At 40.1% G+C, this 23,938-nt stretch overlaps 1 protein-coding gene across 1 annotated transcript; it reads right to left on the reverse strand.

The window, feature by feature from the left end:
- Positions 1-3,277: 3,277 nt before the first annotated feature.
- Positions 3,278-13,485, reverse strand: olfm3a (olfactomedin 3a). Its single transcript, XM_030769190.1, has 6 exons — positions 13,417-13,485; positions 7,134-7,277; positions 6,111-6,266; positions 5,477-5,696; positions 4,401-4,507; positions 3,278-3,955 (listed from the first exon to the last, which is right to left on the reverse strand). The coding sequence occupies exons 1-6, from the start codon at positions 13,483-13,485 to the stop codon at positions 3,278-3,280; spliced, it is 1,374 nt and encodes a 457-aa protein (XP_030625050.1).
- Between the last annotated feature and the right edge of the window lie 10,453 nt (positions 13,486-23,938).

A 23,938-nucleotide genomic window follows, 5' to 3' on the forward strand; every position in this document is an offset into this window, starting at 1 on the left:
CAGTGTGTGTTATGAATCAGTCATGTAACAGACCAGAAAATGATTTCTCATTGTCCTTTCAAAACTTCATAGCTTTTGGAAATATGTCATAGATGACATCCACTAAGTGATTGGTTACAGTTGGGGTTTGTCATTAACTGGTTTTAAACTCATGGCAAAGAGAGAGAAAACTTTATTAGGACGTCCAAATGTGGGGATGTGACTTGTCCTATTTCTTTATTTTCATTCCTTTATTCTCAAAGAGAATGATGGTGTTTATGCTTCTCTAAATGTGGTTTACACCCACCATAAAGCGTGTGACAAATGTCTGTTTGTCTGTTAAGACAACGGAAATGAGGATTTATTCAGTCTGAACATTAGAACTCCTCCCAAAATCCTCCCATTAGGTTCATTTTTAGACCTCAAAACCTCCTGTGCGATGTCTTTCTTTCAATTTTGTTTATGTATTTATTTTTAGTCTGTAGTGGACTGTGCCTATAAATTTTCCATAACGTCAGAGGACGGACAAAACTCCAGCAAATAGCACGGTAATTACAGGGCACAAAGCAAAGGCCCTCCATGCGTTCAGGTCTTTTCTCCCAGCGTGGCTGATTTTCTTGGACTTGGCTGTGTGGCAGGGGAGAATCTAAGGGCTTTAGTGTCATGATTACGGTGGGAGGGAAAAAAAAAAGAAAAGAAAAGAAATTACCATTTCATTTCTGTCTTGCTCAGAGACTCTCTGCTGGACTGCCCGAATGCAGGCAAACTCATGAGGTGTTTCTCAGAGCTGACTCAACTGATAAAATGTTTATTACATCAGGGCTTTAGGGATGAGGATCAGATTCTAAGTATGATTACATTTTATCAAATGAACCTGGGCCCTCTCTTTTGCTATTGATTTTACCTTGGATGATAGTTTAACCATGTGTGCTATGCTTCATATGTGTGAATCAAAACAATCTTGTCACTATATCCAGGTATTCTACACATTCACAGCAAATTATACTGGTCCAGCCACATTTCACAATTTGACAAAAGTAATGGGATTACTACCCAGTGGTAATTGTCCTTGTGTAAATGTTCCTCAGGGTGAACTTTTGGCAGAACTTCAGTATCTGATTCTCCTTCTGACAAAATTCTTTAAAGGTTAAATCTTCAGCCGGCAAATTTATTGGCTGGTTCACACCATCATATTTTCATTCAGGAAGATAATATTATGGGAAACTTTCATCGATTGAACTCAAATGAAATGTTGTTCCTAATGTGAATATAGATTTCTTCATAGCCTCCAGCATCCACTTAACCATTAAAAATGGAAGTAAACATATGGCTGCAGATATCATTAATATGGAGGAGGCAACCGTGCAATCACCGCAAGTCTTCTTCTCCCGCCCATCAAAGGTTTAACTGGTGTCTCTGGGAATTTAAAATGAGTTGCATCCTCAAAGAGCAGAGCCAAAGATGCTAATGGTGGCATCTGCTACCACTCTGTACTACTTCAATAACAACTGTCAGGTCACTTCTAGGAAAGTAAAATTGGAGTCAGAACACCTTTGATTTACAATCTGATATGATGGGACTTGGAAAACCGATCTGCATATTATGTAAATATCACCGTCAGAATCTGAGAAACGCGTATGATTTAAAAAAAAAGAAAAGAAAAAAAGAAAGAAAGAAAAAGCATGGTAGCTTTACCTGGTCAGCCCGAGTTCTCAGTTTGAAATGATGTCTTAGAACAGATCTGGCTGTGTAGTGGAATATGATATCTTTATGGAGTTGACACAACTCTTGAAGTCTAATCTGAAACGTAACTGAAAGGGCAAAAAAACAGGACCAGTGATTTTTCATATCTTACTTGCCTGAGGCAAACAGGTGAATTAAAATGGCTCCCCAAGGAGCCTCTTGTTTTGACACCAGCAGACAGTGGCAATGAGATCTATCTACAATGCAATTCTATGCTTTTGCTGTTAGGGTTACAGGGGCAAAAAAAAGAGAGAGAGAGAGAGAGAGAGAGAGAGAGAGAGAGGGAGAGAGAGAGGGAGAAAGAGAGAGAGATTGCACCAAACCATTAAATGTCATTACAGAGAAAAGTAGAAAAGTGCAATTAAAAGATGCTGTTTTGTGCTTCTGGAAGGGGTGCGTGTGTGTGAGAGAGAGTGTTGTGTTGGGCCATAAGTGATTGATATCGATAAAGGCAATGTAGGAAATGTAGGAAAGGCACGAGAGGTAAAGTAAATTCTGGCAGATCTCCTGTTCCTTTTTGGATATGATGGGGGTTGAGGGTTACATTTGAATTCCCCATGTGGTGATGGACAGGCAGTCTCGACACAGACAAGAAAAGGCAGAAATTACAGAAACCGGCTCGAATCATCCCCGGCTCCCACAGCCCTGATCCTGATTGAAAATGCCAAAGGACAGCACTCAAAGTCATCAAGTGAGAAAGCCTTGAAAATAGGAGAATTTTTTTCTGATTTCAAAGAGCTAAGGGGTGGATATATAACCCCTATCAGCAAATGACCCCATTTTAATAGTCATCAGTTAGACACACTTGGGCTAAAATGATCCTGCGCCACATGCAGTTCTTTTTAGTCTTTATAGCCTACGGTATCTTCTGGTTTTAGCATTTAACCATGTCTGATTTACAATTCATATCAATTTGGATGAATGATTTTCATGATTATTGTATCATTTCATTATAAAATATTTATTCTCACAGACACACAATGATTATTACAATCTTTTACATAGCTTCATCAGTTTTCATCATCATGGATTTGGGGTGTTGCTCCACTATGTTTTACATAACTTAGTTTGACACAGCAACAAATTACCAGCTGGGGCTGGAACATAACAATTGTCCAAAATCGGAACTGACAGAAACACATCACCAAGCAATAGAAGGAAAACATGTCAGTAACATAATCATACTAATACACATATAAATCACAAATGAGAGTAAAAGTTCAACATTCATGCACAAAAGCCATTGAATGCCTCTGGCTTACAGAATGAGAAACTGCAAAATAAGGCAGAATTGTATTAGCAGCTATGACTTAAAACAAGATCCATTGCAATATTATTTGGCTCATTCATCAGTCACAGTTTGTCATTATCTCTTTGTCTGTGAGTGGCTACCAGATAGAAAAGGCAATGTCTTCAAGTTATGACAAAGTAAAAGGTAAATGAAAAAAAAAAAGGTAATGTGTTGTCTGCTTTGGGAAAAGAAAAACAAATCTAATGTACAGGTACAAAAAGTGCTTCATTTCAAACCGTATCACTTGTTTCCCCCCTCCGTCCCTTACGAGTCGTCCTCCGTTTTAATGACGTGGAATAGCGTGACGTTAAAGATGACCTGGTGACCGTTATTCCAGGCATACAGGGCCCTCTCCCGGGCATTGTAGTCAAGCATGGAGATGTGAAAGTACTGGTTGTGGAAAGGGATATCCATGTACTCGTAAGTGGAGGTCTTGGTGTTGTAGGAATAGTAGACTTTGGCACCGGTCAGATGAGAGTTGGTGATGTAAAGTGTTCCACAGATCATGAACGACTCGCCGGCATTCCTCTTGGAATATTCCGTGTTCCACGTCTGCAGCACTTCCAGGGTTTGCGGCTCCAGCTGTGAAATAACAATGTTTCCTGCGTTTTGATTGGTGGCGTAGACGGCCCACAGACCCAGCTCGTCAGCCATTAGATCAATGTCGGAGAAGCCCCCCCAGGTGTAAGGATAGACGTTGTGAAAGCCAGCGTACTCCAGTGCCCTCTGGGCCAGAACCCGACCAGTCTCAAAGCTGTACTTGACGATGATGTTGCTTTGCTCCTTGTTGTAGTATAAGGAGCCGTTGTACACCACGTGGTTTGTCCCCGCCCATTTGAAGGGAAGGTAGTAGGTTCGCGATTCAAGTCCAGATATGAAGTCTTCCATAGATTTGTACTCCCGCACCACTTTGCTATTGGTGTACGTGTCCATGTACCACACCTGTAACAGAGAAATGACCAAAGATGCAAACAACTGTGGTGGAATGATGGAACTGATTTGTTTGAGATCAACTCTGGTCAAATGATTTCGGGGATCGTATTAGAAATGAGATAACTAAAATTTCAAAGTCCAATGGTTGCATGTGTGATTTTCAAGGTTCAAGATTCATATGTGAATACAAGGTGAACAACAATGTAGTTTTACTACATTTATCTGTCCCATCCTCACTGTTGTGTGGAAAATTCACCAATTGCGTTATGAACTTTCCTCATGTGCATGCCCATAGTAACTGAAAGACTGTGATTATCCTACACTTGGCTTTTATTTTGTCAGCAATTAATAGTTTAAAGAGAGAAAAATTTGTTCATTGGGCATAGAGAGAGGAGCAAATGGATCTACCCCTCCCCTCCCGCCCCCCCCCCCCCCCCCCGGCCCAGAAACTCACTCTGTTGTTTCTCTGAGATGCCAGTGGGTCAGTCATCCATGCACCAAATCGGGTCCCAGACGTCTTTATAGTCACAGGCCCGGTGATTTTCATTAATTTTCCACATGCTGGTAATAAAGAAATACACTGATAAGATGCATAGCATTCTTCTCCCTCCCTCTCTCTCTCTCTCTCTCTCTCTCTCTCTCTTTCTCTCTCTATCACTAACTAGATTCCTAAAGCTAATTTCATGGCTTTCATGGCCACTGAAGAGAATTACTATGCCATGCATATTAAATCAGCATCACCAGTTAATACGTAGCAGTCTGGCACGTTACTCTCTGACTGGGGCCACAATTAGGACAGCTATTAGTTGTTATTTGAACATCTGTTGAATGTGCTTAAGGAAGTTATTAATGGTGTTAATGTTTGATATCTGTTTTAGATAAACAGGTATTATTCTGGTGGTGTTTAGACTGGAAAGTCAGCCACAGTAGGTTTTTTGTGGATGGACTGTGGATTAAGAGGAATTAATAAACTACTTCCTTCATCCTTAATTTTCCATTTGCTCACATCTAATCGGAGAACTATCTGAGGGAGGGTATTCTGAACTGTCTAAAATAAGAAAAAAAATAAAAAATAAATAAATACATAAAAATTCAGTGAGCTTCAGTTGTAAGTGAATAATTGTTTTATCAGAATCATTAAACACTCCCCAAAATTAATATGTTCTTATTTCTAACACAGATTCCATGGGGTTTATATTGCACGTTGCTTTGCTGAAAATGGGTTCTTTTCTGTTTAACTGGACAGAAAAAAAACACTCCTTAGACAACATCACATCCATATTCAATTAGAGGCCTATTAACATCTGTGCCTCAGGTTGGCCTGAGTCATTGAAAATGAACATCAGATTTTTTGCTGAAATTGATCAAAACTGAAATAAATCATTCTGACCATTAACAAATCTGGCCAATATATTTTTCATCTAAACAGCATACATCTTTTTCAATGACACCACAAATATGCAGAGATATGTATTCCATCATTTAAAACTGGGTATTTTGGAGAGTTTCTATGCTGGCCCTGGGCCTTACTGAGTTTGTTCATGCAGTTGCGGAGTCGGCTGTCCAGGCTAATGACTCTCTGGTAAAGCTGGTCATAGTCATAAGCTCCCAGCTCCTCCTGGATGGTGGTCAGCACTGCAGACAGGTTTCTGATCTCTTCTTTGAATTGTGAGATGAGCTTAGCATCTGTTTTGTACTGCTCAAGCACTGGGATCAATGGTTGTAATTCATCCATCTTGTCCTTCAACTCCTGCACGCACATATGCATGTGACAACACATGTGCGCGTGCACACACACACACACACACACACACACACACACACACACACACATACACACACACACACATACACATGCATGTACACACACAAAGGCGCAATCCAAAAACAGCATTCTGGTTAGTACTCAGTAGTATGTTAGCACTGATTTTTGGCTGTGTGTATTTTCTTTGATTTTACCAATACCTATGCAGAATCTCAGTTTCACATTCAGAAAATGCAAACTACTGAATAAGAACATCTCTTTTCACTATTAAGCGAGACTATCTGTTTTCATATCTGAGTATTTCATTCACATCTTCTTACATCTTTTTTATAATGCAGAGCTGCAATGCATTCAGTCAGTATATACAGAGAAATCTGATTTGCATAGTTTAAAATGTACCTTGAAATTTCTGGCCATGATAGTTTTTCTGTCCTCCTCTATCTGTCTGAACTTTGTCCTTAGGCCTTTCATTTGATTCTCCATCTTCATGACATACTGGAAGTCTCTCTGCGTACGTAGGTTTAGGACCTCGATAGACTGGGACATGTTTTGGACCTATGGTAAGAATAAAAAAAAACCCTAAACATTCCTGTTCCCAGCCACTACAGCAATCTGTCTTTGTTGACTACTGTTTTACTCTGCCCCAGTTGGTTCAACTAGATAAAAAGTGGAAATAGTTAATTCAAGAATAGACATGTATCCATGGCTTAATCTTGGAAATGTAAATGAAAAATGTTAAAAAAAAGGAACCTTTTGGCACTTCCTCCCTGTCAAGCGCTCTGGCTGGCTTCCTCTCCGAGCGAGAGGAGAATAGCAGAAACTTCTATAAATCATGAATGAAAGATGTTCTCGGTAGGCTCAGACTCCTTTTTAAAGCTATTAAGATTATGGACATGCTCATACATCTACATATTAATATTAGTGAGGCTTGCTCTCTCACAGGATTGAGACATGTATCATTAATCAGAAATACAGGTATTAATGACCCTGATTCAAATCAGCCCCTTGTTTTAGCAGTAGAATCACTGATCAGAGCACCCACTCTGACAGGATGGAATGTGTGTGTGTGTGTGTGTGTGTTTGAGAAGGTCTGAGCCAGACAGACAGAGAGTACATATTGAAATCAAGCCCTAATCATGGTGGTTTTCAATAAGTTATTGACATCAGCAAGGTCAGCCATGACTAATACTGTGTGTATTGGACAACTCAGAGCCAAGTCTCACTAGAATGGGTGTGTGTAAGTGTTTCCACGTAAACACATTGCTTTGCGTTAAGGGGCTGACTTGTTAATCTGTGAATCCCTCAGGCAAAAGAATGCATTAAATTCAACCACACAAACCCAGTTCACACCAGTCAGTATGTGTGGGTCAGCGTGTGTGTGTGTGTGTGTGAGAGAGTGTGGACGTGTGTGTTGACTGACACCTTTTCCAGTAGCTGGCGGAGCTGTCTGCTCTTTGCATCTCTGGAGCAGAGGTTTTGCTCTGGTGCTACCACGGTGCAGATACAGCGCCCATCTGCATCCTGTGCTGAACTGTACACTTGCCAACCCTCCTTTGGCCCAATGGTCTGTGGACGTGGACACACACACACACACACACACACACACACACACACACACACACGCACATGCATGAGCACACATGCACACATACACATGCATCCATACAAACGTTTTCATTTACATTGTACAGCAGTGATGCGATCACATTATTTTCTGTGAAGTGAGCTCCATTATTTATTTTATTTCATTTCTCTATTTAAAGATATTTTTTGCAGAACAGAGTAAATCGATCATTTATTCACTCAGTAAATACAGACAGAATGTCATTTATGAAAGAACCACTTTCTTAAGTGCGAGCCTTGAGGCTGACATTACAGACAAGGCTAAAACTGCACTGAGAAAATCTGTGTCCTTTATCTGTGGGTCTGAAGGTCTCCTGTGCTGAAATAAATGCTTTTTTGCACAAAATAAGACAGGTGTGGCTGGACTGTCATTGCCTCAGTAGGCAGTGTGGTTTACCGGAAGATAAATGTCCCAGTTGAGACTCTGCCTGCTTTAACTGGAAACCTGTTTTGGATCTGATGGTATAGCATATGAAGTTCAGCCATTGTCTCTGAATTTAAGAAGAATGATTAGATTTTCAGACACTGTTGCACCAGTTCACTTTTTACCTATGATTTTCCCCTTCACTAAACTCCCTCAAAAAGAATTGATTCAATTTTAGTGGTGCGATGTATAATTTGCACAGCTTAGATTGTTCGTTAATATGCCCAGCACGTCACTAGGCACTCGGCAGACCAGAGCCGAATAAAAACAAAGCAGTTTTGAAAAATGAGAGCTGGATTCAACCAGTGGAGTTGTAGCACTAATGTGCAAGTGAGAAGATGAAAAGTAGAGGGAAGAGAGAAAGGAGAGACCGGAGAGAGGACTAAGAGCAACGGTGATCTACTGTTCATACGAACCCTGATGCACTCTCTCCTCCCACTGCATCTTCTGCACACTCTGAATTTACTGTTCTCATCCACTGCTGCCTCTCCCTGATGCACACGCGTGCGCGCGCGCACACACACACACACACTTACGCTGATGCACAGACACACATACACACATACACACACACACACACACTTACGCTAATGTACAGACACACATACACACATATACACACATACACACACACACACTTACGCTGATGCACAGACACACATACACACATATACACACATACACACACACTTACGCTGATGCACAGACACACATACACACACACACACACACACAGACACACTAATGCTGATGCACAGACACACATACACACATACACACACACTTACGCTGATACACAGACACATACACACATACACATAGACACACAGACACACACAGACACACACACACACACACACACACACACACAGAGACACAGGCACTTACACTTATGCTGACGCACAGACACACAAACACAAACACACACAGACACAGACACACACACACACACATTTGTATGGATGCATATAGCACATATAGATTCCTGCCTGGACACACTTTTACATCAAAAAGTGCATGTTCCCACTGCACACACGGCAAATGGGTTCCACTTCAAGAGTCACTTAAAACAACGCAGTCATTCAAGTTCAAATATCAATCTGACCAGGCAAAAAAACAGATGCTGTTAGAGTTGCAATATTCCAGATGCTATTAGAATTGTGATATTTTACTCTTTTCAGCAAATGACTAATCTTCTATTTTACACAGATGGTGTCTCTGCTTTTGTAAGACAGCATGCCTTCAGTGTTCATGAAATGTCATAGATCTTGGCAGATTGTTCAGACCAAAAAAGTCACGTCAAAACAAAGCCATCAGTGAAATGGAGGTGACTGGAGTGGAATGCACACGTCTGTGCTGTAATTGATCATCATGCTCTCTAAATGAGTTAGCATTTCTGCTTCACTGGTGGACAACATAAACTTGTCTGTGCTGGCTGCCATAACCGAATTCAGTGCGACATTAAGACAAACCGCAGTTCAACAAGACAAATGGTTACCTTACAGCCCAGCAACAAGAATACATCGGGAGACGAGTCTGAAGGGACGAACAGAGGACTGTGTATGTGTGTGTGTGTGTGAGAGAGAGAGAGAGAGAGAGAGAGAGAGATGGAGAGATGGAGAGATGGAGAGAGATCCAGTAATAACTTTGAAGGGACTGATGAGGACAAAGGGAGAGAAGTATTCCAGTCTTTCTTTCCCTAATTTATGCCAATACTACGATTTTCACTAATCTTTGATTGAACGTCTATCAAAGAACATCTGTTACTGAGCCAGAGGGCTTAGCGTTTTCTGTTATTCCTTTATTTACTGTTAGGGAGTGGAGAAACTGTCTTACTGACACAGCACAAGTGAATGTGTAACTGAGTATTTGACTTAAGGGGAAGCTTTTTCTCTCTTGTTGCATCATCGTTCGGTCTATAGCAGTGCAGCTTATTAAGCACTATGTAGTCAAATGAGCCAATGCAGGACAAGTGTTCGCCATCAGCAAAGCAAACAGATGAGCCAAGAAATCAGAGCGTTGCTCTCTAACAGTAATTTATCTGACCTAAAGCAATCACACTGAAGTCTAAGCAGAATTCTTACCTTTATTTTCAAAAGCTTGGCCAAACACTTATCATAGAGCTGTGAGATATATATATCTATATATCTATATCTATATCTATCTATCTATCTATCTATCTATCTATCTATCTATCTATCTCTCTCTCTCTCTCTCTCTCTCTCTCTCCCTCTCTCTCTATACATATATATATATATATATGGTTAGCATATTTTCCTCAGATCTTAAATACTGTTGGTTACAAAAATCCCCAGATGTACTTAGATATCAGCTGAGTGTATGTCTTACATTAGTGTCATAGTAGATTCATAAATGGATTCATCAGGTCCAAATTTCAGTGAAGAATTAGTATTTGTACTGGAAAAGCATTTCAAGAAATACATTTTTTGAAATTATAGGACATTAAGTTGAATTCCATTAAATCTAATAATAGTTTGTGAAAAGTTGAGACTGAATCCACAGTTTCACTGTAGTTTGAATGTTTTGAATTTTTGGCTGGAAGCTAAGACATGCGCTGTTCCAATGTATTTGAAATAAATATTTTAGGAAGCAACTTCTAAAATGCAGACATAGCATCTGCACAAATTATGTACAAAAATGTGATTAGAACCTTATAGTCACAATAACACAACGTAAATAAATAATTTTGTTTAAAACTCTTGAAATTAAATATATTTAATTGAACTTTCTGTATATTTCATTTGGTATTCTTTTTTCATTCGGTGTAATTTATGTGCAGATAACAGTTCTCTTGGTTGTGAAATTTCATTACACTGAATTCTTTCAATTACAGAATCAAAGTTCAAGAACTGAACTGCAATTAATCAACATTTCAATTCACAATTGACTCCAGTGTATTCTCATACCTGGCAGCCATATCACTTCAACAAAAATGAATATGAGTTTTATGAGTAAAATGTCAATGCTTCAAACTACCTAAATACATGTGAAATATAGGAATAAACCAGCCTTAATCTACTGGTGGTGTTCAGTACGTTACAATAGTGGCTTGACATGATGAAGGCCAACGTTTTAATCACTGCATGTCTTCTTTGCAACTTGTGAAATACCAACATATTATTATTGCAGTGTCCTTTCAGAAGGACGTTTGCTTTGGAGTATGGTATTGTTTTGAGTTTGGGTACTGAGTTTGCTAAAATGGGTTCATCTCCAGGCATCACTATCTACATGATTCAGATACCTTTCAAATCCTGAACTTTTGTCTGTCATAAAAGATTTTACTCGTATTATTCTGTCTCTCTCTCTCTCTCTTCCCAAGGCATTCTTGTTATGTTTGGGAAGTTCATTGTCATTCGCTTCTCATACAGATTTGTATGAGAAGCAATAGGGCTCATGTTAAATGCTGAGTCAGAGACAAAGACAGAGAGAGAGAAAGAGAGAGAGAGAAACAGAGAGAGAGAGAGAGCGAGAAATAAGCATAATACGTAGAAAATAGTAGAGCAGATAGTCAAAAGACTGTATCTAAATCACTCATTTAAGTTTTCAGGCTGAATTTAATATGAAGGTTCGACAACAGTTCAACAACACCCCTGATGGTCTTACGGAATTAATTTTCCATCTTTTCATCAAAGACTAATGTTCATTCATACCCTTCACATTCCAATTAAGAGTACAAAGAACTTCAAACAAGGTATGTTAGTATGGTTATCTTTTTTCTCTTTCTTGCTTTTCCATCCCTGCCCCATGTATTTCTTAATTAGTCAGATTTAAAATCATTTGGCATATATCAACATCACTGTATAGCTATAGATAAGGTATTGTTCTGAAACTGTTATTACTTACACTGCACATTGAGGAAATACAAAGATATGATTTCAGTTATATGATTGCATGACAGGTTTCTCTCCGGGTTTGTGTGTGTCCACATGCACAAGTCAGCAGGACAGTGTATGTGCATATGTGATATGAGTGGTAAGGAAGAGTAGAGGGTGAGGATGAAGAAGAAGAAGAAGAAGAAGAAGAAGAAGAAGAAGAAGAAGAAGAACAAGAAGAAGAAGATAGCCCTCAAAATGTTTTCCAGTGATAAAATATTGATAGGCAACAGGGGACAGTTATGTTCACTCAAAGCACTAGAATTAAATCTTCTTCCCTAAAGACAGGATATCCTTTGGGCTGTAATGCAACTCTTAATCATAAAAGCACTAGATTCTAGACTTCACATTAATCAACACAAAACACTCTATTTGCATCCAGTACAGTATGAACGGCACAGCACAGCTAGCTTCTCCTCAGGTACCAGAAAATAAGCGGCAGTCCCTATCACTTCAAACAATCTACCTGAGACACACACATTGACATTCATGGACACAATGTGGCCATCATCATTTTGCCAAGTTGTTTTAACTAGCTATTTACTAAATTAATTTCAATACAACGCTACACTAACACTGACAACATGACAATGAGATGATATAGAGTTCGATTAAAATACAACAGTATGGGGAAATGCTGCAGCAAAGAGTACCGTAACCAGACAACTGGAAAAGAGACACAGCACGTTCTCTGCACGCCCCTGTCCCTAGGAAGCATTTTTCAGCACCATGGCGTTTGGACAGCTCCGGAGTTTAAGCTAATGCACAAACGGGCACTTGCGCAAAAACACAATCGTGCAGTTAATTTGCCCTACAATCAACAGTCTGAGGCATGGAGACCCTACATTGACAAGGAATTATGCAGGCAACTTCCTCATCTCTCGTAATCTTTGGAAAAGTCGAAAATATTTTTCTACTGAACAAACAAACAAACACACAAACAAACAACGATTAGACATGTTTGAACTGTGGCTAACCTCTCTTCTTTTGTGGTGAAGTGACATGAAGTGATGAACTGTTATTATTTTATTTAAAAAAAAACAGCCTGTTCCGCGTCTCATAAATTTTTAATCGAATAATTGTCTTATACTTTTGTTGATTTATATGTGCACACTTGCCGATCAGTGGTTGGCTTATATTTACAAGAGAAAGGAGACAATGGCTTTGCATAGTACTGGAAATGGCAACTCAGAACTAGTCAATATATGTTTTAAACAAGTCATTTGCGTTGCCTAAGAATGCAATTGCCCAGAATGGACAAACAATGGCATTGTCCAGTTTTCTTTCCTATCTTGACATCTACTTTTACCATGTAAATGCGCCTCTCACGCTGTCGATACTTTAATACTACACTCCCGATAGTGCTGCAATTAAAATCACCCGTTGTGAACTTCATATGATTAACGGTGAGTTACACGAGAAAAAGATTCAAAGGTTATGGCTTAGGCTACACAGTTGAGAAGAAATGTCTGCACGCTGCGAGTTCCAAGACGTTTGAGATATAGTATAAACTGAGAAAGCCCAACGTTAAAGCTTTGTCAGAGGAGAAAGATAAGAACATCACTCCCAATGCAACTAAGCCTCTGGGTCCTTACTTTAAGTGAAATTATGTACCTGTCTCTTTTTCTTTCTTCACACAAACGAACAGTCATCTAGCTTATTAGCAGCAAAATAATGCAGACAAGAATATGTCACACAGTTCAAATTAATGCATGAAAGAATGTGTCACACAATTAAGAAAAAGATGAAGGAACCGATACCTTACCATTGACGGATAAAATCCGAAAATAATAAGGAGAAGCAGGGGACTTAAAACGCTGTACAGAGATCGCATTCTGTCAGGAATAAAATACCACTTTTCTCGTTTATTCTTACTCAGTCTTCAATGCAGAACTGGTAGCGTTGCAGCTGGAGACCACTCGCCGATTAAAGCGCCCAAACGGAACAGGGCGAGTAGTTCCACAATCATTCCACCGTTTGGAGAGTCTCTGCGTGCAGCCAATACTGAGCACGCAGCCCGCCACCACGCAACAGAAAAAAGTTCAGACCACACACCAGACACCTAAGAGCAAGCGGATGGGCTACACGACCTGCACAACGGATATGACATCATTTGATGTTTCGCTTGGGTCTGCATGAACCAAATGTGATTATGTTGATCAATATCAGTTTATACAGCCTTCCCAAAATGCAGGGGTAGGCGGCTGTTTTCACACCCTGTTGTTGACCATTGTTCTCAAGGGACTGTGTATCTCTTAGCATTCATTAAACTGTGGGTGTATGTAACGTGTGCAGTGATACTTTTCAGTGCTTCATGACTGCCGTTCAGAAAAGTACAGTCGCAATATTCAGATGAGCCACTTATCTGGTGTATGATTTATGAATGGGTAAATATGATGTGATCCTCTCTCTCTCTCTCTCTCTCTGTCTCTCGCCCCCCCTGCCCCCCCCCCCCCTCACACACACACACACACACACACACACACACACAATTAGTATCAGGCATTTGCTCAACACACATTCATAAAATTCAGAAAATGCAAGATGAAAAGTTTTTGCAAAACCGATTAACCACTCGGTCCATTATAAAACTAAGGCAGACTATACTCAGGTGTCAGTAGATTTCCCCCCAAAGGAAATGCAATGCAATTTATGATTAACATGTATTAACGGCATATGATTTCCTTTTTTGCTGCTGAGTCTATTAGATTGCTGACTACTGAGTCTATTAGATTGCTGAGCAAACGGTTGAATTCTGTGATAGACTATAATTGCTCTAATGCAATCCAGTTGACAGGAACAGTGATTACTGATGGTCGGAGGTATGCAGTGATGCTGATAATGTATTGGAATGACTGGTTCGCGTGGTTCTACTTCTTTTTTTGTTGTTGTTGTTAAACTGTGTTTGTGATTCACGTATGTCTTGCAAGTTTCAACCAAACAAAGCTTGGCACCATACTGGTTCTTCTCCATTTCTTGTTCTTTCCTGAGAGCGCAGCCTTTTTTCTCCACTGCCCCCTACCTTGCCACACTGCTTCTGCATAACATTTAACATGGTCTTGTTTTCTTGTGTGCACAACAAAACAGGGAAATTTAGAGCTTAATGGAACTATGTGCACTCCTACACATTGCTTGTCTTTTCAAGATCCCAAAAGTAGTGTTCAGAGAAACAGCGGGGTGTTATTACTCATAAAAAAAGGTACGAGAAAAGATTCTGCATGACCGCCGATTGATTTAGGTTTTGTAGATTTAGTTTTGTTTGTGCGAAAGGTTCGGAAAGTCCATCAGTTGCAAACAGATCGCAAATCAACAAAACAGTCCATAGGTTGCAAAGAGCATGCAAATCAACAGAACAGTGACTCAGTCCTGTATTATTCATACCAAACATTTACTTCTTCAATTAATCTTTGCTCACTGGTTAATTACAATTGCTACGCAACCTCGAGTGCCTATCATAACTGCAAAATAAGAATGTCTTCCTTTCCCTTTTTCTGATTGGAACGAAAGGACTCAAAGACTCAACTTGATCCTCCCTGGCAAAGAATTGAGTGAGTATAAAAAAAAAACATGGCCAGGGTGCTCCAAAATATTAAATTCAAAGTTCATGTCATTGCCTAATAAGATGTCCATGTTGTGTAGCAGTCATTGTGGTAGACTAAGTGGAGTGCGTCTGTGTGAAGCTGATTAAATGCATCTTGTTGAGACGGTGTGTTTGTAGTCTCAGTGTGAGACATCTCGTTTGTGAAATGCCGCTCGGGTTGCCTGGCAGTGTGAGCTATCAATCTGTTTGTCATCATGGCCAAATTACTGACATTCACTTTGTTGGTTCCTCTTGCATTTAGCACTCTCTCAGTGGAAACACAGAACGTATCAGTGGCATATTAGTTTACAGCCATGGGTGGGAAATAGAAGAATGAATGAGTCATGTGGTCATGTCTGTTGAGAAAGTAATTTGTATAGGTAGTCTGGGGTTAAAGTGCACACATACACAGACACACACACACACACATGCATACACACACAAAAGAAAAGGCTTTTTAAGCCTGAAAGTTTAGCTGTGAAGTGACCCCATAGACCTCATCACGGCTGGACATGACTGAAAAAAAGAGCCCTTAAAAGCAAGCGGTAGGGAGGACTCCGCATGCTAACATGTATTCCTACATGTGGGAGATGAGTGCTTCTCAGCTATTTATGCCGTATCCTCATTCTGCTCTTAGAACTGCAAATTTGCACGTTTCTACACATTAAGTTTAGATGAACCTCAAAAATCACCTTTGCTGTAACCTGTTTTGAGATGCTTTTTTTCTTTGTTTTATTCGGAGTGACCGTTAGCAGCTTGACCTTCTGACATTTGTAAATGTCACATGTTTCATTCCTCTGAAACTGTACATTCTGGGTAACTAATTGCACACTTTCCCAATATAATTAAAACTTGGAAGATTATGTGGTGGCAGCAGGTGTTCCCATTATGAAAAAAAAAAGAATAAAAAAATAAAGAGGAATCCAACCGATAGACAAGTGTCATTAAAACACCAGCATGCTAATTGTTTATGAGCAGTGGAGCTGAGCAGTCACGTGTTAGGGCAGTAGTTTGCGATATGATGCCAGTTTGTAGCAGACACTTACTGCTTTGCTGTCTTCTCTCACCCTTCAGCAGAGCCTCATCAGTAATTTTCTCTCTGCTTACTTTCTGTGTGAAAAGACCTTTTAGACAGAATGAGGATTCGTTGGGCGATTAAGAGGGCCGCTCAAACCTGAGACTTGCAAACGTAGTCACTGCCATATCAAGCCGGTTTGTAATTATCTTGTGCAAACAAACTGCAGTAAATTCCTTGCTGTCTGAACTCTTGTTTGAGAATCCTAAATAGGAGGAAATTTTGCATTGGATTTGTTTGCATACACCGATTTCCATTAGAAAGCAAAGTCGAGAGTTTGAAATGATTTTTTTTTTTTCTGGTTGAATCACTCACTTTGTGTTTATGTAAAGCTTATTGTAATTTGGCCTTTCAAATTTCCCTTGCATAATTCATCAGTCTATCAGAGGACTCCATAAAATTGTTTACTTTTGCTAATGACAGAAGAGGCTAAATCGATGTCGTGGGACTCACTTTTCAGTGGCTTTCTCCAGCATCTTTTACGCTTGCTCACACAGCCCATGCCTAGACTCACACATACACGCATGTACAATACGTTCACACGCTGTTTCATTCAGTTAGACACGTGAACACACGCTGACTTACTCATGCTTTGTCACCTTTATCAAATTTCTTAAGCTAGTTTTATTCATATGCATAAAATCATGTATCCTTTAAAATTTTTGATCAAACCTGTAATTCTAATATGGATTAAACCTATATTTAACTGTGTACCCGATGGGTTGTACCTCAACATCTGTGTATGTACATGTGAGACTGAGTGTGTGTGTGAGTGTATGTGTACAGATTGACCTATGAGAGTGTGTGTGTGTGTGTGTGTGTGTGTAGACTGACCTGGCGTTAATGAGCTGACAAGGGAGAGGAGATCAGCTGCCACTGAGCTGCCCCTAAGTGCACACTAAGCATCTGAGCTCTTCACTTTCACACCAGTGCAAGGTTATATTAATCTGCCTTCAGCGTTCTGTGCAGCTGTCTTTCTCTCTCGTGCTCCCCTCTGTTACTCCCCCTGTCATCTTCTTGACCCCCGGCGTTTCTCTCTATTTCTCTCTTTCTTTCTCCATTTTCAGTTCAATGTTCCTTGTGATATTGCTATGCAAATACAGAACAACAATTTCAAAAATCATTTATAACTCAAAAAGAAACACCATGACAATGAAAGACAGTCTTTCAGCTCTCTTGCCCCCCCCCTCTCTTTCTCTGTCTCTCTCTCTCTCACAACACACACACATACACACACAGACAAACATTTTCTTTCATTCCTCTCTCTCTCTCTCTCTCTCTCTCTCTCTCTCTCTCTCTCTCTCTCACTCACTCTCTTTCTCTTTCTCCCTCCATCTGTAAAATTTTGTTGCTCAGCAACGTTTTGATGGCTTCCATTAGGAGACCATAGAGGGTTTTTTTTTTATTATTTCTTTTAGTTTTGCCCAGACCCTGCTTTCTCCATTTGTAGCAAGTTAGTCTGCAGTAAAGAGGACTTTGCAGTTCAGACATTGTGAAGGCACGACTGCTGTCAGTAACAAATTAAAAAGAGCTCTGCTCTTCTTTCATGACTCTAAGTTAGTCAGGTAAAGTCGTCATTATAAGGTAACACCTTTTCGTTTTATCTGTCACTTTTAAGCTGTGCTCGCTGGCGGATTTTCTCTGAAGTGCCGTGCAAACTCTTTCCCATTCTTTCTTTAAAATTAGCCACAGGATGTTCAAACATTCTACACCAAAACTCATGTAGACTTTCTTGGGTAATTCCCTTTGACATACAGCGGGATGTCCTTTCATCTCCATGAATAATAAATGCCTGATTTGTGCTTTATTTTTAAAGAAAAAAAAATTTAAAGGTAGAATCTTTCATTACCACACACACACGCACACACACACACACACACACACACACACACACACACAAAAACTATAACTTTTTATTGCACAAAACCATTTTAAGCAAACCATTTTAATGTCTCTTTCAACATTTGCAGCTATTTTTTTTTTTCATTTTTGCTGGAAAAATGACTATCAACTTAAATGGGAGACATATTGCTTTTTTATATCTTTTTTTTTAATATATTTTTTCAATGCTTTACCCCTTTTGATTCTTTGATGGTGTTAATACAACAGCAGGATCATTGGATTAATATTGACCCAGATGCCCACTGTAGTTTCAATTCACAATAGCACCTGCACTGTAAAAAATAGGCCAGGGCTTTGGTTGGTTTCAGATGATTATACTATTTGCATCAACAGAAAATTGTGTTAGTTCATCTGTCCTCTTATTTTGGCCTTGACTAATATAAAGAGAGAGGAATTCAAACAGAACAAAAATGGTTTGTTAACAAATTTCGGAAAAAAAAAAGATGTTCAGCCAAAGTGATTTGTGAATTTTCATATGTACCACATTTGTAAGAACATTCACATCAGTATGCATTGAGTTTTGTAATTATCCTTCAATAGCCAAATGTTCTCAAGAAATGTGGATGTTAAATTATGCACAATAGCAGAAAGAAAAGAGTTTGTGTGATATGTCTGTGATGACAATTACTTTTGAGAAACTCTCCTTCTCCTAATTGCTAAAATCATGTGGTCAAAGTCACCTTGAGCCCCTGCAGAAAATCTGTCTCTGAGTCAGGAGGAACCCTACTGAGTGATTGAGAGAGAGAGACAGAGAGAGAGAGAGACAGAGAGAGAAAGAGAGACAGAGAGAGAGAGAGAGAGAGAGAGAGAGAGAGAGAGAGAGAGAGAGAGAAAGAGATTGAACATTGCTGGAAAGAGATGATAGAATTAGACTAAAATGTATTTCAGGATTCTGTTCTTTGGCTCCTAAGAGGCATAGTCACTTGCAATATTGTCACAGACTTGCGTCTTTAGATCCGGAACTTGTGGTTCAAATCCTAGCTCTGTCACACCGCTGTGAGTGGTCCAGGGAGGAACAGCTGGCTGTGTTGTTTTGGGTGAGCATGTAGGTCGGGGTTACTCTTCATCTCTCAGCTCAACAGTGATCACATATAGTCAGGTGCCTATGTAATTATAGTTATGCTATATGTATGTGGCTTGTGGTGAGAACATATATTGCAGTAGGCTTTGGAGGATCATATTACAGTTGTGTGCTGTCTTCTTTCACCGTAACTGAAGTGACAGCTGTTTGCGGCTAAGAGTTACAAGGAAGCATTTTTAATTAGGCATTTTGCAATGGGAAGGGGTAAAAAAATAGAAAAGACCCTTCATGGCAGGAGATGCAGCCCTTTAGAGCAATGACGCAAAACCCATAGAAGCATGCGCCGAATTATATGACTCATTGTCCCCACACAGACATTTATCAGACCATTTACTAAAAATTCTCCCTTAAAAAATACTCAGCATGTCTGTTGCAGTAAAGAACCAATGATCACAGTTTGTTTCAAACACAACAGGTTCATAATACATTAAATGTTCTGTAAAAATTAAAATGAGCCTTTGTTTTAGCACTTGGCATCAGGCCTGTCTCTTAAAAAGAGTGGGAAGGAGTGCTGGAGAGATACATTTGGATGGAGAGAGAGAGAGAGAGACAGAGACAGAGAGCGAAAAAGAAAGAGAGAGAAGGGTGGGGAGAAGATGGGCGGGAGAGAGGGAGGGATAAAAAGAGAGTGGAGTATAAACAGAGTATAAGAAAAAGAGACAGAAGATAAAGAAAAACAAAGAGATGAGAGAAGGCACTCTGTCATGAATACAGAATGGTTTTTGCTGGGCGCTCTTGTTTTGTTTTGATGACTCTCGCTCTCATATCCCCCTTCAGAGGAGATTAAGAAGAATGCTCCACTCCAGTACGCGGCGTCTGGTCAATCAGTCCGACAATACACTTTTCAATTACCCCATTCATTATCCAACACTGATTGGCTGAAACAAAGTAACAGCAGTAGAACCACGAGAAATGTGTCCCAAGCGTTTGCATTCAAAAGCTCAGCTGTGTGGTGCATTTTAATGCATATGCCTTTCCCTGTCTGCTGCTGCACAAGTCTCTGCGATATGTTTGATCTCTCTCGAACACTTTGTGAAACTCTTCGGGTTTTCTTCAGACGTTTTTTTTTTTTCTTTTCTTTTCTTTTCTCCATGGTTCCGTGCTCAAACAGAGACAACTGAAGGGTATGTCTATCACGTGACTTGTCAGGCCTGAGCCTCTGTTTGCCTTGTAGAAACCACAGTCAGACTTAAACTCTCCTATCTCTCTTTCCCCTTGTGGAGATGCGTTGACATCCCAGACATTGAGGGACCACTGTTGCCTTGAAATTGTACTTTAAAAAAACAGTTTGATTCCTCTTAAAATGTCTTTATTTGGTTATATTCTTTTCCTGTGCTTTGACATGGTCTTTGTATGACATTTTGCTCTAACCCAGCAGTGTTGAAGCCAGTTGAGCTGAAGGCGCTGTGTTTTTACTGTCAAAACCAGCAAAATCTCCCATGTCTTTTCATTGAATGGCATCACTGTTTCAGTTTGCCACACTGCCAAACTACACTGCAAGCTATATAAACCAACTTGGATGTGCCAAAGCAGAAAACTGTCGCCTAGGGCTGGCTTTCAGGGCGTTTGAAAGATGCTTCCCTGTGACGACCTGCTCCATCAAGAAATCTCAATGTAAATGAAATTGAGTGAACTGAATTGATTTGAACATAATTGAATCTCTACTCAGACTGGAGTCCATCAGACTGGCTCATACTCAAAGCTGGCTCCAGGCTAAAGTCCCCATCGACCTGAAAATACAGCATGGGGGGTGGGGGGACTTTCTCCACAAGCCAAATTCCTGGAGACATACTCAATATTACTCAAGATCTGCAATAGATCTTAAAATGACAGCATGTTACAGTTCAAGTGGTTATGTTTCTGACTGAAAGTAATAAATACAGTGTACATGATATAGACACAGGTCACTGGTGGAGCTCATCACAGAGATTTCCCACAACTTAGCCAAATGTCATGTTTACCTCCCCCTGTTTACTCCATATGCATTCATTCACACTGGCACTGTTGACACTGAAACAAGGAGAGGGGTGTGTGTGTGAGTGCGTGTGTGTGTGTGTGTGTGCGCATGCGTGTGTGTGTGCGCGCACATGTGTATGTGTGTTTGTGTGTGTGTGCACATGAATATGTGTGTTTGTGTGTGTTTAATGTGGCTCCGTGCCAGACAGCTGAATCTATGGCAGCAGATGGGTGATGCCAGTGCCAGCAGCTGGTGATTCCCTTCACAGCTCTATTACAGAGGGAGAGACACAGAGTCCACTCAGACTACCTGACTGCTGAGTGTTTCACTGGTACTGATTGTGATATCCAGTCTATGGAGCCTGAAAGGATAAGCAAAGGCAGATGGATGTTGTGTATTATTGAAACACAGAGCCAGTTTCTGTGTGTGTGTGTGTGTGTGTGTGTGTGTGTGTGTGTGTGTGTGTGTGTGTGTGTGTGTGTATGTGTGTGCGCATGTCTGCGTGTGTTGAGGCTGAGTGAGAGAGAGAGAGAGAGAGAGAGAGAGGTTTCTACCAGTCTCTGCATACTCTTTTCTCCCTGTGGTATCACAAAGCTTGCCTTTACCTCATGTTCAACTTTGCAAGTTTGAAATAATGTCACAAGTTAGGCGTTGTGGGTTTAACACAGCCTTCTGTCTTAATGGAATTCAGTGTCTATTCCCCTGTCATAGCATATGCCTCTCCACAATAGAAATATTTGTCTCACTGTGTATTTGAGAGGATGTTGTAATTTTCATTCATGTTCGGTAATATTTGGAGAGCTGCTCAGTGTAATACTTATCTAGCCCTGTGTCAACAGATTTTCCACACTGAGTTATTTGTGTCTTGCGGCCGGTACTAGTGGCTAAACAAGATTGCTTACTGTATAGGATTTCTTGTTTGTCAAATTTGAAACGTTAATTGAAACCACTTGCGACAAGGGATTTTATTTACCACGACGCAGAAATAAATAAGTTGAGAAAAAAAAAAAAGAAAAGAAAAGAAAAAAACAAAAAAACGCAAACACCAGACATTCTGCAGATGTGATTTGGTGTCTGTTGTAATCATCATGGAGCAGCGTCACCGACAGTTCAAACAGTCGTACGTGAGAGAGATTCTTCAAATCAGTGCTCCAGAGGGAGTTCTTGCTGAAGATGTTCCATTTTCTACTCTGTGTCATTGCTGTAAGCTCTCATATTATTACAGAGATGGGCAGCAGCAGTTCAGAAACATAGAGTAAATGTGGAATTCCAGTCACGTATTGTCTGGTAAACATAGCTGATTGATTCTCTGCCTTCATTGGTATAACTGTGTTTGGGATGTATAGTGCTCATTACTATCTAATCTCATTAGGTTTGCACTCATATAGAGTAAAGGATGAGTAGAGAGTCATGCCAGGACTGTACCGTGATCATTTACGGTCTGTAGTGAGACTTGGGAATTCTTTCTTACTCAATCATCACTGGAAACAACTCTCTCTCTCTGTCTTCCTCTTTCTTTCTTTCTTTCTCTCTCTCTCTCTCTCTGTCATAAACACAGACACATTCACAGTGACAGTGTGACATTTAATTTGTTTTCCCGTGACACTTACATAAGGCTTAGTTTTTGAAAAGTGAGCTTTTCTTCAGTGTGAATCAATCATAGTTTTAAAAATGATCATTGTCAGGTTGTGTGAGCAACATTCCAAAAAAAACAAACACACACAAAAAAAAACCTCATTACATGCTCTATCTACCGTATGATTATCGTGCGTTGTATGCCGACACACACACACACAGGTTCAGCTGACGCACGCACACACACGCACACACACACACAAACACTCTCACAAAGACAGTCATGCAGACACACAGAGACAAGCAAACATTCACGCACAAGCACAAACACACACATATGCACGCACGCACGCACACACATGCACGTGCACACGCACGCACGCACGCACGCACGCATGCACACACAGACTCACAAGCATAGATTCACATTTTCCTGCACTCACATAACACACACAGACTCACAAGCCCACAGTGAGCTAAATCACACATGACAATCACTGCCGGGCTTGCACTGAAAATCACCACCTTTCAGAGAGAGCAAAATGGTATTGATCATCCACATGTTTAATCTAAGTACATTTAAGTATAGAGAGTGGTAATTGCTCAGCTGTCAAAACAGCATTTCCTCTGTATCAATAGCCCATTCAAACAATTTTGCCACCTCTTTTGGATAACATAGCACACACTGATCACATCCTCTGTCTTCAGCATGTATCCTTGTTCCCATCCTCACAAAACTAATGAAAAACTGTTACCATCAATTAGCAAACTATTGTTACATGTGATTCATTCAATCCAAGCCTTGGACAAGCGTCCAAAGTGCTTCAAGTGGCTGATGTTAAACCACTTAATACAGAAGTAGATATTGATCGAACTGTTCTTTCTAGCTACAGGCCCATTTCAAATCTTCCACCTGTTCCTAAAATATTAGAGAGGGCTGTGGCCAAACGGTTATGTTCATTCTTGCAACAAATAATACTTACAAAGTCTATCAGTCAGGCTTCAGACCACACTACAGTACAGAAACTGCTCTGGTTAAGGTTTAGAATGACTTACTCCTCACCTCACATACATTGTTTCAATGTATCTATGCTTGCGTTGTTCAATTTAAGTGCGG

Source organism: Chanos chanos, chromosome 3 (assembly GCF_902362185.1).
Source record: "Chanos chanos chromosome 3, fChaCha1.1, whole genome shotgun sequence".
Lineage (NCBI taxonomy): Eukaryota > Metazoa > Chordata > Actinopteri > Gonorynchiformes > Chanidae > Chanos > Chanos chanos.

Bases quoted from the DNA above. Each gene is read 5' to 3' on its own strand.
- olfm3a (XM_030769190.1), bottom strand. From the start codon at position 13,485: ATGCGATCTCTGTACAGCGTTTTAAGTCCCCTGCTTCTCCTTATTATT. The intron at 5,697-6,110 runs GTACATTTTAAA...ATGTGCGTGCAG, and splicing joins TCATGGCCAGAAATTTCAAG to GAGTTGAAGGACAAGATGGA. The intron at 3,956-4,400 runs GTGAGTTTCTGG...TCTCTGTTACAG, and splicing joins CATCTCAGAGAAACAACAGA to GTGTGGTACATGGACACGTA.